The sequence below is a fragment of the Panthera uncia genome, assembly GCF_023721935.1.
Source record: "Panthera uncia isolate 11264 chromosome E2 unlocalized genomic scaffold, Puncia_PCG_1.0 HiC_scaffold_20, whole genome shotgun sequence".
Lineage (NCBI taxonomy): Eukaryota > Metazoa > Chordata > Mammalia > Carnivora > Felidae > Panthera > Panthera uncia.
In genome coordinates, this window is record NW_026057589.1 from 11,897,202 (window position 1) to 11,914,806 (window position 17,605).

The 17,605-nt window shown below is 37.6% G+C and overlaps 1 protein-coding gene, 1 long non-coding RNA gene and 1 other non-coding gene across 3 annotated transcripts in view; 2 read left to right on the forward strand and 1 right to left on the reverse strand.

Annotated features, from left to right (window-relative positions):
- The window catches only part of AP1G1 (adaptor related protein complex 1 subunit gamma 1), an 80,046-nt gene that overhangs the window by 51,951 nt on the left and 10,490 nt on the right, over positions 1-17,605 (forward strand). Inside the window, exons 10-20 of the mRNA XM_049622529.1 lie at positions 283-338; positions 1,891-2,004; positions 5,047-5,187; positions 5,972-6,026; positions 9,624-9,746; positions 9,912-10,001; positions 10,606-10,733; positions 11,904-12,008; positions 12,653-12,794; positions 12,993-13,119; positions 17,489-17,596. Of these exons, the coding sequence (XP_049478486.1) occupies positions 283-338; positions 1,891-2,004; positions 5,047-5,187; positions 5,972-6,026; positions 9,624-9,746; positions 9,912-10,001; positions 10,606-10,733; positions 11,904-12,008; positions 12,653-12,794; positions 12,993-13,119; positions 17,489-17,596 (1,189 nt within the window). The remainder of the gene's footprint in view (positions 1-282; positions 339-1,890; positions 2,005-5,046; positions 5,188-5,971; positions 6,027-9,623; positions 9,747-9,911; positions 10,002-10,605; positions 10,734-11,903; positions 12,009-12,652; positions 12,795-12,992; positions 13,120-17,488; positions 17,597-17,605) is intronic.
- LOC125916682 (small nucleolar RNA SNORD71) lies at positions 2,290-2,375 on the forward strand. Its single transcript, XR_007456008.1, has one exon. It is a non-coding gene; the product is annotated as a small nucleolar RNA SNORD71 (small nucleolar RNA).
- On the reverse strand, positions 9,949-17,536 carry LOC125916380 (uncharacterized). The gene is made up of 2 exons (XR_007455894.1): positions 17,469-17,536; positions 9,949-10,016 (listed from the first exon to the last, which is right to left on the reverse strand). It is a non-coding gene; the product is annotated as an uncharacterized LOC125916380 (long non-coding RNA).

Consider the following 17,605-nt stretch of genomic DNA (forward strand, 5'->3'; position numbering starts at 1 on the left):
ATATAGCGCCAGATTTTTCACCAGTGAGTCTGTACCAATATTATTCTCCCACTAACAATATAATTTTAAAATATAATCTTTCAGCAATTACTGTTGAAATAGAATATGATTTTAAGAGTTTGCCTTCAGATTTTTGTTTTGTTTTTGTGTTTTGCTAGCAATCTGTAGAAATACCAACTACCACCTTTAAATTGCTTGCACCATCAGAGGCCAGGAGATGATCCTTAAATGATACAAATATTTTGTTTTCTTCCATTTTTAACCAGTGCTGTTTCTCTGTAGGTCCTAGCCATAAACATCCTGGGTCGTTTCTTATTGAACAATGATAAGAATATTAGGTAAGTCAACTGAAAAATATCTTGTACTTTGGTTTTATAAACTCAGTGTTTTCAAGAGTGACTTTGCTCAAAATTGCACATGGATTGAATGACTTATCTAGAACTTCAACTCAGGATTTTTATTTTTAGCCTGATCTTAAGACTACTGTTTTGTAAAGAATATGAGGATTTACCTCATGACTAAATTTACTTTTGTTTACACTGTTAGCATTAGAAGTCAGCAGACTTTCTGTGAAGGAGCAGATGGTCAATATTTTAGGCTCTGTGGGCCTTAGAGTCTCTGTGGCAGCTACTCAACTCTGCCTCTTGGTATGAAAGCACACAGACTATGTAAATGATGAGTGTGGCTATATTCCATTAAAAATTCATTTATAAAACCACACAGCAGAAGGCTAGAGTCTTGTAGGTAGAGGCTGTGATTTGCTGACCTCTACTCCAAATTAAGAAGAAAAATAACATTTTGTGTAGCAAACCTGGAATGTGTGAACTCTAGCTAATTTTTTTAGGTAGATCAATTTATTGGTATTTTATTTTGTTATATTCCTTTGTGTAGTGTATCCTGCTTGCCCTTTTTCCTGTTTTAATCAGGAAAAAAAATTTCTTATGTTGAGCATTTAAAAATATGTAAATAACACCTGAATTATCTCCTCCTTCCAAAAGAATTTTTATTTATTTATTTTTTTTTCAAGTGTTCATTTATTTATTTTGAAAGAAAGAGAGAGATCACAAGCAGGGGCAGGGGCAGACAGAGAGGAGAGAGAATCCCAAGCAGGCTCCCTGCTGTCAGCACGGAGCCCAGTGGTAGGGCTCTGTCCCACAAACTATGAAATCATGACCTGAGCCGAAATGAAGAGTTGGATGCTTAACCAACTGAGCCACCCAGGCACCCCCCCAAAAGAATTTTCAAATACTTGAATAGTTTTTTTTTTAAAGTTTATTTATTTATTTATTTAGTGTGCGCACACAAGATGGGGAGGGGCAGAGAGAAGGAGAGACAGAATCCCAAGCAGGCTCCACAACATTAGCACAGCACCTAATGTGGAGCTCAAACCTACAAACTGTGAGGTCATGACTTGAGCCAACACCAAGAGTCGGACGCTTAACCGACTGCACCACCCAGGCACCCCTCAGATACTTAAACCTTAAAAGTGAAGGCTTTATAGGGGCAGTTTTGGTACCAGTATCAAAAGCAAGAAAATATAAATGGTAAATTGAAATAATATCCTCTTGCATTTTGGGTCTAAGGAAAGACATAATATATGCTTATTTTGTTGTACTATTTGGAAGAATTAAAAGGATGGAATTAGTCACTTTTAGAAGTTTAAATGGACTTGACCATGAATGCAAGTCTGAATTTTCCTGGTTACCACTACTTAAGATTATAGTGTCTTTTACACCTTTAAAATAATACCATTATACTCACTAACTCTGTCTTGTCTTTTAAATATTTAAAAATATTTAGTCATTAGATGTCTTCTTTGTCATTATTTTAGAGAAGAACTATCCCGACTTTTACATTTTAATTTGTCTTCTGCAACTTTGTTTCATACAGATACGTAGCTTTGACATCTTTGTTGAAGACTGTGCAGACAGATCATAATGCAGTACAGAGGCACAGAAGCACAATTGTGGACTGTTTAAAAGATTTGGATGTCTCAATAAAACGGTAATAGATTGTTGATGGTTCTCTGCCCCAGCCCCCACTTGATAACTTTGTAATGGTTTTGAGAGTGAGAATGTTGACATTTGCTTATTTACTCCTTATTTGCACAGATGAACTCCCTGCTGAGTAAATCCTTTTTAAGAAAGGATTGGTAGGGAGAAGGTTAGGTCAGTGAAGGAGGCCAATAAGGAATACTAATGTGCACACTGAAGTTGTCCTTGGTTCTTTGATAAATAAACAGGTACAGGTAAGCTGGACGAAAGTCTGCTTAACAGAGGTACTGCGCTCTGTGTGCTGGAGGATGAAAATACGGAGTGATCCATCGGCTAAGTGATTTATCACAATGCTGAAACTCATATTGCTGACAGCACACATTTTCTCACAGTACTTCTGCCCCAAGATACTAGAGGCAGCTGTGTTTTTTTAGAACAGCACATCTAGGAATGACTGTTAGGCAGCAGATAGCACTTTGCAAAGGCATCAATTCTTTTCCTCGACAGACTGACTCTACTGATTATCCTATTGTAAGAAGTGAAGATGTTTGTAACATCTAATTTTAGTTGGCCTCAGTGAACTTTTGGTTGTATGTTCAAAATCAGAATAAATGAGATTTGAAATGATCTCTGAAACCATTCATTTAACAAATATCTATTCATACTGAGTTCCTTTATTTGCAGAGAGCATATGCTAAGTACATGGGCAATCTAAAGATACAACCTAAACTCAGCAACAATAACTCACCTAGTGCTTTGCACAGGATTTTTTTTAATTAAAAAAATTAAAAAAATTTTTTTAATTAAAAAAATTAAAAAATTTTAATTAAAATTAAAAAAAAGTTTTTTTTACATTTATTCGTTTTTGAGAGACATAGAGACACAGAGTACAAGCGGGGGAGGGGCAGAGAAAGGGGGAGCTGTCAGCATAGAGCCCAATGCAGGGCTGTAACTCACAAACCGTGAAATCATGACCTGAGCCAAAGTCGGACGCTTAACCGACTGAGCCACCCAGGCACCCCTAAAAAAAAAAATTTTTTTTTTAAAGATTTTGTTTTTAAGTAATCTCTTCATCCAATGTAGGGCTCAAACCTACAACCCTGAGATCAAGAGTTGTATGTTCTACCACCTGAGCCAGCCAGGTGCCCCAGGATTTTTTATTTTATTTTATTTTTATTTTTTTGAATGTTTATTTGCTTCTTAGTGAGAGAGACAGAGCGTGAGCAGAGGAGGGGCAGAGGGAGAGGGAGACACACAATTCGAAGCAGGCTCCAGGCTCCGAGCTGTCAGCACAGAGCCCGACATGGGGCTCGAACCCACGAACCATGAGATCATGACTTGGGTCAAAGACAGACCCGTAACCAACTGAGCTACTCAGGTGCCCCAACCCAGGATTTTTTTTATGCGTGTGCTTTCCACAGAATGTATAAGCACCCTCTCAGTTGGTTCTCAGAGTGAGCCAGTGAGACAGACTAGACAATTAACTTAACTTCTATCCCCAGTTAACAGATTAGCTAAAATACAGTCCCAAAAGAATCAAATGATTTCCTCTAAACCTATGTGTTGGACAGGGCAGACCTGGGAATAGAAATCAGACCTTCTGACTCCTATTGTGTTATTTCTCTATTACTCATGACAGGGCTTTGCATATCAAACGTAAAATCCCTGTCTCTTTGACAGGGTATTTAACAGTAGAAGTTCAGACTCTGAAGCCTGAATGCCTCATTTAAAATCCTGACTATGTTCTTATTAAACTTGATGGTAGTTATTTAAACTTTCTCTGCCTCAGTTGTCCCATATGTAAAATGCAAATACAAGAGCACCCACTACAAAGGTTATGCAGGACTAATTGGATTATTATATGTAAAGGACTTAAGCACCATCTAAGAATTAACTATTAGTGGATTTCTGTAAAGATTGAACGTTGTTTATAGATTAGCCAAGATAAAAGTATTTTATACTTATTAAATTGGTATTTTAAAAGTCAAATTATATACTATGTTTGAAATTATTGACCAAATACGAAAAGATTCATGCAGTAATCTATGTTAAACATTTTGGTTTTCCTTTGATTGCTAGATTTGATAACGCAGTTCCAGAAACTCTTATTTGCTCTCATGGTACGCGCCCCTTTTTCCTTTTCATGGCCCTCATTGTTTCATTTTCCCTGCCCAGCTTTATTGAGATAAAATTAATATAAACATTGTGTAAGTGTAAGGTGCATTGAATTAGTATACTTATGTGTTGTAAAATAGTTACCCCTGGAGCTTAGTTAACATACTTACCTTTTCTTTTTTGTGATAAGAATATTTAAGATCTACTCTCTTAGCAACTTTCAATTATATAATACGCTATTATTATTAACTGTAGTCATCATGCTGCACATTAGATCTCCAGAACTTACTCATTTTATAATTGAGGTTTGTATCCTTTGACCAACATCTCCATCCTTTCCCCCCACCCTCGAGACCCTGGTAACCACCATTCTAGTCTGTTTCTATGCTTTTGGCTTTTTTACCTTCCAGATGGAAGTGATACCATACAATATTTGTCTTTCTCTGACTTATCTCACTTACCATAATGTCCTATGGTGTGTTTTTACTCTAATTTTCTTATATATCTTTTGATGTAAACTGTTACATCATTTTTGGACAGAAGTGGATGTAATAAAGAGAATATGGTGACTTTATCACATTTTTAAGAAATAATGCAAAGAGGTATTCTCATTGGGTAATCATTTTGTTACTTCTCTTGTTTAGCCTTTTGAGTGTTCAAAAGTTCAGATGCATAGAATAGACTTTGGAACCCAAACTGCATTTTTGGTGACAAGTAGTGTGTCTCTTGGAGCTTTGTAAAGAAAAGTGTTGAATGAAAATTCAGAATGTTAAAAGTAACTTTGATAACTTTGGCTATCATGTATGTATGAAGATTGGGATCACAAAATCGTGCAAGGGCATAGAACCCATCTGCCAGTGTTCAGAAACAACACATCTGGGTTTTTGTTTCATTCCCACTATAAATATCATAACTTTTTTTTCCCCCCCTCTGCAAGGCGTGCAATGGAATTGAGTTTTGCCCTGGTAAATGGGAATAATATCCGAGGCATGATGAAGGAATTACTTTATTTTCTGGATTCATGTGAGCCAGAATTTAAAGCAGACTGTGCATCTGGAATCTTTCTTGCTGCAGAAAAGTAAGACTTAATTTTTACATTTATTGGTAAAAGATGCTTGGAACTTTTTGAAAGCATCTTTAAAACATGGAAAAAATATTGTAAACCTGTTTAAAACATATAATGTTTATTTCAGGCTCCCAATTATAAATTTGCTTCATTTAAAAAATAAAGAAAGAAAAGAAAGAAATTTGCTTCGTTAGAAGGCCATTCTAACCAGTATTTAAGTATGCTAAGACCAAAAAGAATCCTACTTTTATAAAATCTCTTTGTATATCTATTTTTTAACTTCTCGTCTGTGAAGAAGAGAATACAAAAGTGTTTGGATTTTTTTTTTGGTAGAGAATAGAAAAATTACAGCATTGAATTGTTCTGTGTAAAACTCTTAGGAAGAAGTACCTCAGTTTTGGTAGTGTGGTTATTTCTCCTCTCTGCACTGTGATTTTAAGGGAATGAGTTTCTAGTCCTGGTGTTGCCTGGGTCTGGGAACAGTCCCTTTTCTTCTTTTTCTTTGTCTTCCTGCTTTGTCTTTATGATTTGTTTTCTGAAAAACTGAGTTGGAGTCCCATTTCTCAGTTCAGCAACTCCTATTGCAATTATTATGTGAAACATCTAAATTTGACTTTGCCCCATTTCATTACCCTTTGAAATGGAGGTAGCTGCTAGATTTGAAGATGAAATATGTCAAAAATAATCACTTCACCAGTAAGCCTAAAAAGTCTGTAGCACAGGATTTTTGAAAGTCGCCGAGCACAGTATACTTCACAGGTTCCAATGTTTTTATCTGGTGCCATTATTTTCTCAGGTACGCACCTTCCAAACGGTGGCATATAGACACAATTATGCGTGTTCTGACAACGGTAAGTAGCTTTTGTTTTTGTTTTTTTTTTTTAGTCAACATATACTAAGTGCTGGATGAGGCAGACAAAGCCTTTGTTCTCACAAAGCTTACATTTTAGTTCTAGTGGGGGAGATAGGAACTCCGTGGAGAAATATGTACTATCCAGTTAGGCAGGAAAAACTACTACGAACAATAGTGAAGCTGACTGAAGCAGCGTGAAGGACTCCAGCGACAGCAGCAAAGAATGGAAGGTGGGGCAAAGGGCCAAGTCTTTTAGGTAGAGTAGTCCACACAGGTCGCTCACAGGAGGTAACAGTTGAGGAGAGAGCTTGATGAAATGAGGAGCCGTGCAAAGATTTGGGGGAACAGCAAGTGTTGCAAAGCCCTTAAGTAGCAACAAGTGTGGCCTGCTTGGAGAGCAACAAGAAGGCAAGTGAAGCCAGTAGGTAGCATGAGAGGCAGAGAATGGTAGGATTGATACAGGGGCTCCATTATATAGGGCCTCATAGGAGTTGGGAATTTTTGTTTTTAATATGATAGGAAGCCATTGGAAGCTTTTGCATGACTATAAATTTATTATGGATTTAAAAGTATGGTTTTGTAAGATATTCTTTTTTAACAGTCAAAATGGAAGTGTAGTGGTGTATAAAGAAAACACAAGTATCTATGTCTAATTGTCACCGAAGTAGATACCATTAAGGGAAACTTTTACACATTTTGTCCCATCAAAATTTGAAACTTTCATAGCAAAAGGGAAAAGAATCTACAAAGCTGAAACAAATGACAACTAGGGGAAAAACACTATACCATATGACAGCGTGGTAATATCTTTATAAATAATTTACAGTTAATAGGAAAAATCAAATACTGTAATGGAGAAATTGGCATTTGAACAGATATTTCACAAAAGAAAGAAATGGCTAGTTAACATTGAAAAATACCATTGTTAATAAATAAATAGTAAGTAAAATTACAAGTGGGGTATCATTTTTCACTTGTCATACTTTTTAACCTACTTCCTAGTGTTAGGAAAGAGAAATAGGTGGTGTAGTCTCCACTTCATATTGGATATAAAATGGTGCTTTCTGGAGTAAACTTCGGTAGCCTATAGCAAAAGTCTTAGTTTGTACCTTTTAACTCATTAGTTCTTTTCTTAAGAATTTATCTTAGAAAAATAAAAGGGCAAGTATACAGAAATGTATATACAAAGGTGTTCATCCCAATCTTGTTTATAATGGGGGAATGTTGGAAATAAGTATAAGTCTCCAAATAGGCATTGGTTAAGGAAATTATGAAACATCTGTAGGAAGGAATGATATCATTAAAATTGTGATGTGTGTATGTGTATTTGTTGTTGTGGAATTCTGTCTGTGACACAGTAGTTTTCTAGTTTACTTGCAATGAATTAACTTTGTAAAAGGTTAATACGTGAACTTAATAACAGGGGAATTATATATATATTTTTTTTTAATTTTTTTTTAACGTTTATTTATTTTTGAGACAGAGAGAGACAGAGCATGAACGGGGGAGGGTCAGAGAGAGAGGGAGACACAGAATCTGAAACAGGCTCCAGACTCTGAGCAGTCAGCACAGAGCCCAGCGTGGGGCTTGAACCCACAGACCACGAGATCATGACCTGAGCCGAAGTCGGACGCTTAACTGACTGAGCCACCCAGGCGCCCCAGGGGAATTATATTTTAACAAAAGATACAAATCAGGATGCATTTTGGGTTTTTTTATAAGGATCAAAAGAAGAGAAAAAAGAGCTTCTGAGGAAAAATGTTGTCAAAATCAAAGCCATTCTTTTTAATGCTCCTACTTTTCATTTTTCCAGTTATATAATCTTATTGTGTCCTACAGTTTTTCTTCTTTAACCTGTTGATGTGCTGGATTACATTAATTGATTTTTGAATGTTGAACTAACCTTCCATACCTGGAATAAATCCCACACAGTCGTGGTGTATAGTTCTTTTTATACATTGTTCTATTTGATTTGCTAATACACTTTTTAGGATTTTTGCATCTATATTCATAGAGATAGTGGTCTATAGTTTTCTTTGATCTATGTGTTATTTAATTTAATTTCTGAATATTTGGGGATTTCTTATCTGTTACTGATTTCTAGTTAAATCCTGTATGATTTTAGTTCTTTTAGATTTGAGATGTTTTTTATGGCCCAGAATGTGGTTTGTCTTGATGAATGTTCCATTTGACCTTGAGAAGAATGTGTATTTTGCTGTTGGATAAATTGGGCTGTAAATGTCATTTAGATCATGTTGATGCTTTCTGTTATTTAAAACACTCTGCTTTCTGGTGCCTGGGTGGCTCAGTCAGTTAAGCGTCTGACTCTTGTCCTTAGCTCAGGTCTTGATCACAGGGTCATGAGTTCAAGCCCCTCATTGGTCTCCACACTGGGTGTGAAAACTATTTAAAATAATAATAATTAAATAAATAAACAACACTCTGCTTTCTCCCATTTGGGAAGAATGAAACAAATTACCTGTTCTTTAGCTTCTGTCTTTAGCATTTTGACCTTTTTTCCAAACTTCTCTCTGAGTCTTTGTGTTTTTTAACAAGAGTGAGGGGTATCCCAATCACCTGGGTTTGTTTCCTTTTCTTTCTTTCTTTCTTTCTTTCTTTCTTTCTTTCTTTCTTTCTTTTTCTTTCTTTCTGTTTCCTTTTCCTGGTCTCACTCTTAAAAAGCTCCCTCTTTCTTTCTCTCTTTCTCTCTGTTTCCTTTTCCTTTTCCTGGTCTCGTAAATCAGATCTGCTGCTCTGTCTAGTAATGGGAGCTTGATCAAGGTGGGCTGATAGGCACAGGTTCCACTGTTTTTATGTCCTGTACAGCCTTGTTATAATGCTCTGACAAGGATGAGATTTAGCTTCTTTGTTGGTGTTAAATAGCTTTACTTTGTTTCATGGTTGCAAATACTATTTCAGATTCCACTAGTCAAGAGAATATTAAAGAGACCAGGTTTATTTTTGTTTTTAAAGTGTGGATGATTAAGTACAAAATACTTCCCATTTGTGTGACTGATGGTTCTATAATGTTTATAAATTCTAGTTTTTAAAGGACAGTGTGATGTTTTAAATCGAAGTTTTAAAAAGAGTACTATTTATTTAATTCTTATTTCACATGCTGCCCTTTTGGACCTCTGATATACACCCCCGTCTCCTTCCCCCAGAGTGATGTGGCTGCTATAGGTAGCCTGTGTGATTTTAACTGTACTGGGGAGTTGTGAGAAGGCAGAGGTGGTTGTAATTAAGTTTGCAGTGAATATTCTACTTAAATTTTTGAAATCTTAGGCTTAATCTGTTTTGAGTAGAAAAGGTCTTTCTTGAAATTTTAATCCTTTATATTTTACTTTTCCTTTGACAAAGGACATTTTGTTTTATTTTTTGTAAAATTGAAAAACTTAGAATATTCATTTAAATAAGAAGTAAGCAATTTGAATAAGTAAGACTTTGAAGTTTGAGCTGCTTATGAACCTGAGAATTGGAACCAACTTTATCGTGGAGGGTGTTTTGTAGTAGTCTCCTTTGAATAGAAGCAGTAGCCAACACTTTTTATCATTATGATGTGTTTCTAGGGATAACTGTTTGCATTTCCTTTTAGGCAGGAAGCTATGTTCGTGATGACGCAGTCCCTAACTTGATCCAGCTAATAACCAATAGTGTGGAGATGCATGCCTATACTGTCCAGCGCTTGTACAAAGCAATTCTTGGTGATTATTCTCAAGTAGGTACTTTCTACTTTGGTGGGGAAATTACCCATTAGTTCCTGGTGTGTTCTTACTACTAACACTCTAGATGTGCCTTGGTTTCATCTTTTATGATTAGATGATCTGCATTAATCCTTGCAAGGATTGAAAGCCTTTGACAAATGGTGACTTTCTTTTGACAGCAACCTTTGGTACAAGTCGCTGCATGGTGTATAGGTGAATATGGAGATCTTCTTGTATCAGGCCAGTGTGAAGAGGAAGAGCCTATTCAGGTACTCCTTGTCACTCTTTAAGGAGGGAGGAAAATAGTGTTTTGGTTTATAAAAGGATAGTGTTTAATGAGGAGTTGAGGTTGATTCCTTGAAAACCTTTTAAAGAAGTAATCCCAGAATTATATTGGGAAACTTGCCAGTTTTTGAGATGGAATTTAGCTGCCCTGATGAGATTTAAAACCATCTGCAGATCTACTTTTCACCCTTTGGCTTGATAACAAATAGACCTATCCATGTCTGCATTTGCTTATCAAAGAACTGGCTTTAGGAGAAATTGTGGCAACAACACTTGAACTCTGTTTATCTTGTTATTTTCTTTACTTCTACCTCTTGAAGCTGTATATGTCTCTCAGTACCCACTGGGTGTTTTCCTTTTTTTTTTTTTTAAACCTCCTTCCTACGTGCTTCTGATTGATGATGGATCAGTTTTTACAGTTACTCTGGCAAAGCACAGTTAGTGTTAAAGTTTTGGTAATGATGGTGGCATCCTGTGACTTGGTATTTGATTTAGATCTTTACTGTTAGGATTCATCCTGCGTTTTTTTGTTTTGTTTTGTTTTGTTTTTGTTGTTTGTTTGTTTGTTTGTTTTGTTTTTCTCTCCAGGTAACAGAAGATGAAGTGTTGGATATTTTAGAAAGTGTCCTCATCTCTAATATGTCCACCTCTGTGACGAGAGGTTATGCCCTCACTGCCATTATGAAGCTTTCTACTAGATTCACCTGTACTGTAAAGTGAGTATGGAGAAAAAGTAGGATGAACATGTTATTTTGTAATTTTTTTTTTAATTTTTTTTTTAACGTTTATTTATTTTTGAGACAGAGAGAGACACAGCATGAACGGGGGAGGGGCAGAGAGAGAGGGAAACACAGAACCTGAAACAGGCTCCAGGGTCCGAGCTGTCAGCACAGAGCCCAACGCGGGGCTCAAACTCACGGACTGCGAGATCATGACCTGAGCCGAAGTCGGACGCTTAACCGACTGATCCACCCAGGCGCCCCATTATTTTGTAATTTTTAAAAACTTTTTGTTATGTAAAATTTCAAGCAGGGGCAAAAATAGGAAAATAGGATAGTAAAATGAGTTGTATACACCTGTCAATCCACAGTAATAATTATTAATTTGTAGTTCATCCTTATTTTATCTATACTCTGCTTTGCTTTAGTCCCACACCCCACCATTTATTATTTTGAAGGTGAAAAGTTATGTTTTCAAAATCTGACTTCTAATGCCTTTTCTCTTTTTAAAGTAAGAAGTTACTTTCCCCATATAAGGGTTTATTATAATATTTTGAGATGTCTGAATAGGAAGAAAATTATGAAGGTTTTGGTGGTTAAATTTTTAAATTCTGCTCTTCACTATTTTGAATAAAATCAGTTGGACTAGTTTTCCAGCCAAGCATTTTTAAGGCAAACTTAGTTCTCTTAGATCTTGTGTAAGGTCCTGTGAAGAAATGATATATATTTTTTTACTAACTCTTTAAATTGTGAGCTAGAAGAATTTGGTGTCAGGTAATAACCCTTTATTGATAAAAGTCTGATGCTGTGACCCTTTTGTTGATAAAACCTTTTTATTTTAAAGTTATTAAAGAAGAGAATGAACATTACACACTTCTTTTGTAGCAAATTAATAATGGGTACTTTTTCCTGCAGATTTCAGGGTATGGGATATTTAACAGACAAAATCTAGCATTACGGTTAGAATAAGTACAGTGGTAAGTGATGACGTTGAGGTGTGTTTTGGATAAAGAAGATAGAGGTGTTTTGTTTTTGAAAAGATGCGTGAATTAAGGAAATACGAGTATTTCAGATTTTTAACCAGAAAACTCGGGTTTGTTTATTCACTCTACTTGTTTATGAACTTTCTTTTGGGTATTTGAATTTGTTTGTCATTTTATCCCAAAGCCGAATTAAGAAAGTGGTTTCCATCTATGGAAGCAGCATTGATGTGGAACTCCAGCAGAGGGCAGTAGAATATAATGCACTTTTTAAGAAATATGATCATATGAGGTGAGTGAAAGAAACCAAGCAATGCATGTGGCTGTTAGCATCCTGAGCAAATTGTCATGATAATCCACAAAGGAGACTCATTCCTCAGGCTTTGTTAACTGGGCTTCACAAGTCTGTTTAGTCCTAATTGCTTGACTGCTTCCATTTGTCCATTTTCTGTTCTGCCTACCTGTAAACACTTAAGTTAACCATGTTCTATTATTCCCTTTCTCTTCTTTTGGTATGAGATGTTTGCTTCATTTTCCATTTTATTTGGTTAAGAAGTGGCAGTTGTGTTTTTTCAAGAGAATCTCATATATTTAACTTTGTGTTGCGTGTGTGTTATGCAGTATCTTCGTGATTGGAGATTGTTAATACCTACTTATTTACCTTTCTTTCGTTCCAATTTCTATACCACTGAGAAATCCCAGTCTCTTGGGATTTAGGTGGACAGTTTGTCTATTCAAGGTTTCTTGCCTGCCCTTAATCCAGCTAGGAATTTAGGTCATGTGTTCTTGTAATCCACCTTCTATTTTAGTGTGTGTGTTACAGGGTGGGGAGGGGAGATGGCTGTCCATGTTTGACTCCAATATAGTAACAGTGATTTTCTTGGGTAGGGAATCTAGGTTAACTGCCTAGAATTTAACCACTTCAGATTCTTCTAGGTCTGCCCTGCTTGAGAGAATGCCTGTCATGGAAAAAGTGACCACAAATGGCCCTACTGAGATTGTGCAGACAAATGGAGAGACAGAACCAGCTCCACTAGAGACCAAACCACCACCCTCTGGGCCACAGCCCACCAGCCAGGTAGCTTTTCACTTGCTTATCTGGGAATCCTCATGATATTATAGTTAGTTCTTTATGACCTATCTCTTAGCTGATTCCCTTCAGTGTTCCTAGATTGATTGATGGTTCTCTTCCTTATTTTTAAGTCTTGAAAGAGCTTTGCCTTAGATACAGATTAGACAAATGATTCATGAATTGAGATACTATTTCTTTGTTTAGGCCAATGATTTATTGGATTTGTTGGGAGGAAATGACATAACACCTGTTATTCCAACTGCACCTACAAGCAAACCAGCTTCTGCTGGTGGAGAACTTCTCGATTTGCTAGGAGACATCAACCTTACAGGTGAGAGCAGACTGGAGTTATTTAATGCTTGGCTGGGGATAAAGGCCTTCAGGAAAAACTGCACTGAACATAGACTTTCTGGCACATGAATCAATTAAAGATGGGAGAGGCTAAGTAAGAAGTAGGAATAGAATCTTCAGAATATCTGGGATAGAAGCTACCATTCTAATGTTCTAGAGGTAATTCAGAGGAATTCCTTAAAATCCAGTTTTTAATTTTGGGAGGATAAATTGCTCCCATTGTATTTAAGATAGAAAGGACTTTCTTTTTAAGTTTTTGTTTTTATTATTTGAGAGACCGTGAGTGGGGGAGAGGCAATGAGAGAGGGGAAAAGAGAATCCCAAGCAGGCTCTGTGCTGTCAGTGCAGAGCCTAAAGTGGGGCTCTAACCCATGAACCTGGGATCATGACCTGAGCTAAAATCAAGAGTCGGATGCTTAACCGACTGAGCCACCCAGGTACCCCTAAGATAGAAAGGACTTTCTTTTTCAGGCTACAAAAGAAATAGATCCCAAGTCACTTCTGCTTTCAGTTATTGTTGTAATACATCACTTTCCTACACTTCTTTCTACTCCTGATTAGTTTTCAGTGACTAAGGAGAGTGGAGAGATGTTAACCTATTTTCCTCTCTCTCTTAATAAAGCAGTGGATGGAGAAAATTGTCCATAATTATAATACTCAAACTTAACTTTTTATTTGGGAATGTTTTTTTCTTACATTTGTTTATATATAGTAGACATTAGTAATTGCTGATGTATTTGGTGATATTATGAACCTCTGAGTCCAAGAGTATCACTGTAGCATGTAATTCCTGTCTTTTTTGTTGTTGTTGTTAAGTTTTATTTGAAAGAGAGAGAACGAGAGAGGGGAAGGACACAAGCCAGGGAAGGGCAGAGAGAGAGAAGGAGACACAGAATCAGAAGCAGCCTCTAGGCTCTGAGCTGTCAGCAGAGAACCCAATGTGGGGCTCAAACACGTGAACTGCAACACGAGATCATGACTTGAGCCAAAGTCAGATGCTTAATCTACTGAGCCACCCAGGCGCCCCACATATAATTGCTGTCTCAAGTATAATGACGTGTTACTGCATACATGGCCTCAAATAGAAAATAGCCATAGAATAAAGATTTTGGATGGTCATCTAGACTGGCTAAATGGTTTTTCCTAACAGCATCCTCCCAGAGCTTATGGTTTATATTTTATGTCTTAACAAAATTTCAAAGTGTTACTTGTCATATACTTTTGAGTCATTCACAAGTAATTCCAAATCCTGAGATACCATAGCTCTACTGGTTATATGGAAAAAACAACCCCTTAGTTAAAACACAATGTATAGGGGCGCCTGGGTGGCTCAGTTGGTTGAGTGTCCGACTTCGACTCAGGTCATGATCTCGCAGTCCGTGAGTTCGAGCCCCGCATCGGGCTCTGTGCTGATGGCTCAGAGCCTGAAGCCTGCTTCGGATTCTGTGTCTCCCTCTCTCTCTGACCCTCCCCTGCTCATGCTCTGTCTCTCTCTCTCTCTCTCTCTGTCAAAAATAAATAAAACATTGAAAAAAAAAAACCACAATGTATAGATGATACACTTTACTTATTGACATACTAGCATTTCCATGTTAGTACATAATCTTCACAGTTATAGTTTTATTTATTTATTTTTTTTTAATTTTTTTTTTTTTCAACGTTTATTTATTTTTGGGACAGAGAGAGACAGAGCATGAACGGGGGAGGGACAGAGAGAGAGGGAGACACAGAATCGGAAACAGGCTCCAGGCTCCGAGCCATCAGCCCAGAGCCTGACGCGGGGCTCGAACTCACGGACTGTGAGATCGTGACCTGGCTGAAGTCGGACGCTTAACCGACTGCGCCACCCAGGCGCCCCCACAGTTATAGTTTTAAATGGTTGTCTAACATTGTATTAAAAAGTTTGCTTCAGGGGCGCCTGGGTGGCGCAGTCGGTTGAGCGTCCGACTTCAGCCAGGTCACGATCTCGTGGTCCGTGAGTTCGAGCCCCGCGTCAGGCTCTGGGCTGATGGCTCGGAGCCTGGAGCCTGTTTCCGATTCTGTGTCTCCCTCTCTCTCTGCCCCTCCCCCGTTCATGCTCTGTCTCTGTCCCAAAAAAAAAAAAAAAGTTTGCTTCATGGGGCACCTGGGTGGCTCAGTCGGTTAAGCTTAAGTCTGACTCTTGATTTTTGGCTCAGGTCATGATCTCATGGTTCATGGTTTTGAGCCCCTCCCGTTAGTGCTTGTCTGCACACACTTTCTCAAATAATAAGTTAAAAAACAAAAAGATTCTAGCCTTCTTTTACTTCACTTTGTTAATCCTTTTTGAAAAGGTATATATATATGCAGTTAATTTCATAAGTAGTTTGAAATCTATTTACACCTAAAAGGCACTCTTTATTTTGCTGTGTTTTCTTATGTGTCTTCTTGTATTCCTGATTTCTCTCAGTTCATGGTCATTACTATCATTTGCATGATCCTCAACTTGTTCTTGTTTGGAAGGATCAAATAAAAATGGTAATTTGGTGACTTTCTTCACCCATTTTATACCACCCCTCCCAGGGTTTGTGTGTATGTGTGTGTTAAAATTCTAACATTTATAAAATTTAGGGTCACCTGGGTGACTCAAATCATGATCTCACAGTTCATGAGTTCGAACCCTGTGTTGGGCTCTCTGCTCTCATTGCAGAGCTCGCTTCCCTTTGGATCCTCTGCCTCCCTCTCTCTCTGCCCCTCCTCCACTGATACACACACACTCTCAAAAAAAAAAAAAAAAAGAATTAAAAATAAAAAATAATAAAATTTAATAAATGTCTTGATCTACTTAGCTTGTAAAATAAAAATATTATTAAATTATTATGATGGTGAAAATACCGTTTTGCCCATCAGGGGTTGGCAGTGTCTAGAGATTTTTTTTTTTTTTTTAATTTTTTTTTCAACGTTTTTTATTTATTTTTGGGACAGAGAGAGACAGAGCATGAATGGGGGAGGGGCAGAGAGAGAGGGAGACACAGAATGGGAAACAGGCTCCAGGCTCCGAGCCATCAGCCCAGAGCCTGACGCGGGGCTCGAACTCATGGACCGCGAGATCGTGACCTGGCTGAAGTCGGACGCTCAACCGACTGCGCCACCCAGGAGCCCCTAGAGATATTTTTGATGGTCACAACTGGGAGGATGCTACTGTCATTTAATGGGTAGAAGTCAGGGGCGCTGGTAAATATCCTACAAGGCACAAAGCCCCCACAGCAAACAATTAGCCTAAAATTTCAATAGTTTTGAGGTCAAAGAACTTAATTTTTAAAATTTTTTAAAATTTATTCATTCTTGAGAGAGAGAGTACTAGCGTGTGAGTAGGGGAGGGGCAGAGAGAGAGGGGCAGAGAACCCCAAGCAGATGCTGTGCTGTCCATGTAGAGCCTGATGCTGGGCTTGAACCCATGAACTGTGAGATCATGACCTGAGCTGCAACTAAGAGCCGGATGCTTAACCAACTGAAACACCCAGATACCCTGATGTTGAGGAAATTTAGAGGTATAATCATGTTCAGCTCTCCTGTTGCCAAATTGTTCTCCAGTTTGTACCGTTTTACATCTCTATGGCAGAGATTAGAAGTCCCCATTGCTCCTTATTCTTACCAGTATCTGGTATTATCAGACACTGAAATTTTCACCATTCTGTTGGATGTGAAATAGTATCTCATTGTGGTTTTAAACTTTGTATTCCTCATTACTGGTAATGTTGAGTATCTCTTTACATATGATTTTCTTTTCATTCAGGTTCCCTCTTCTGCAAATTGCTTGTTTATATCTCTTAACCACTCTTTTTTAAAATTTCATTTTAGAGTGTGAGCAGGGGAGAGGGGGTAGAGGGGCATGGCGGGGAGAGAGAGGCAGAGAGACAGAATATGCATCTTAAGCAGGCTCCACGCTCAGTGCGGAGCCCAATGCAGGGCTCATCCCCACAACCCTGGGATCATGACCTGGGCCGTAATCAAGAGTCAGATGTTCACCCGACTGAGCCACCCAGACGTCCTGTATAGGTGCTTACCACTTTTAAATTGAGTTACCTTGTTTTCTTACCAATTTGTAGAAAATCCTTATAGGTCTGTATACACATCCATTTGCTGTTTTGTAGCAAACATTTTTCTCCTGCCTGTGGTCTCTCTATTTTATTTTAGTATTTTTAAATAAGAGTTACTCTTTTTAAAGTATTTGAATGTTTAGTTCTTTCTTCTTATGGTTTATGCTTTTTGCATCTTGTTTAAAAAGAATCCTTCTCTTAATCTGAGATCCAATAATTTTCTCCTGTATTTTTTTGGTGAGCTTTGTCATGCTGGCTAAGATTGACTTACCATTGGAACGCTTCATTTAGGTGCTCCGGCTGCTACTCCTGCTCCTGCCTCAGTCCCACAGATATCCCAGCCTCCTTTCTTATTGGATGGGCTTTCATCACAGCCTCTCTTCAATGACATCACTACAGGTATGGTTA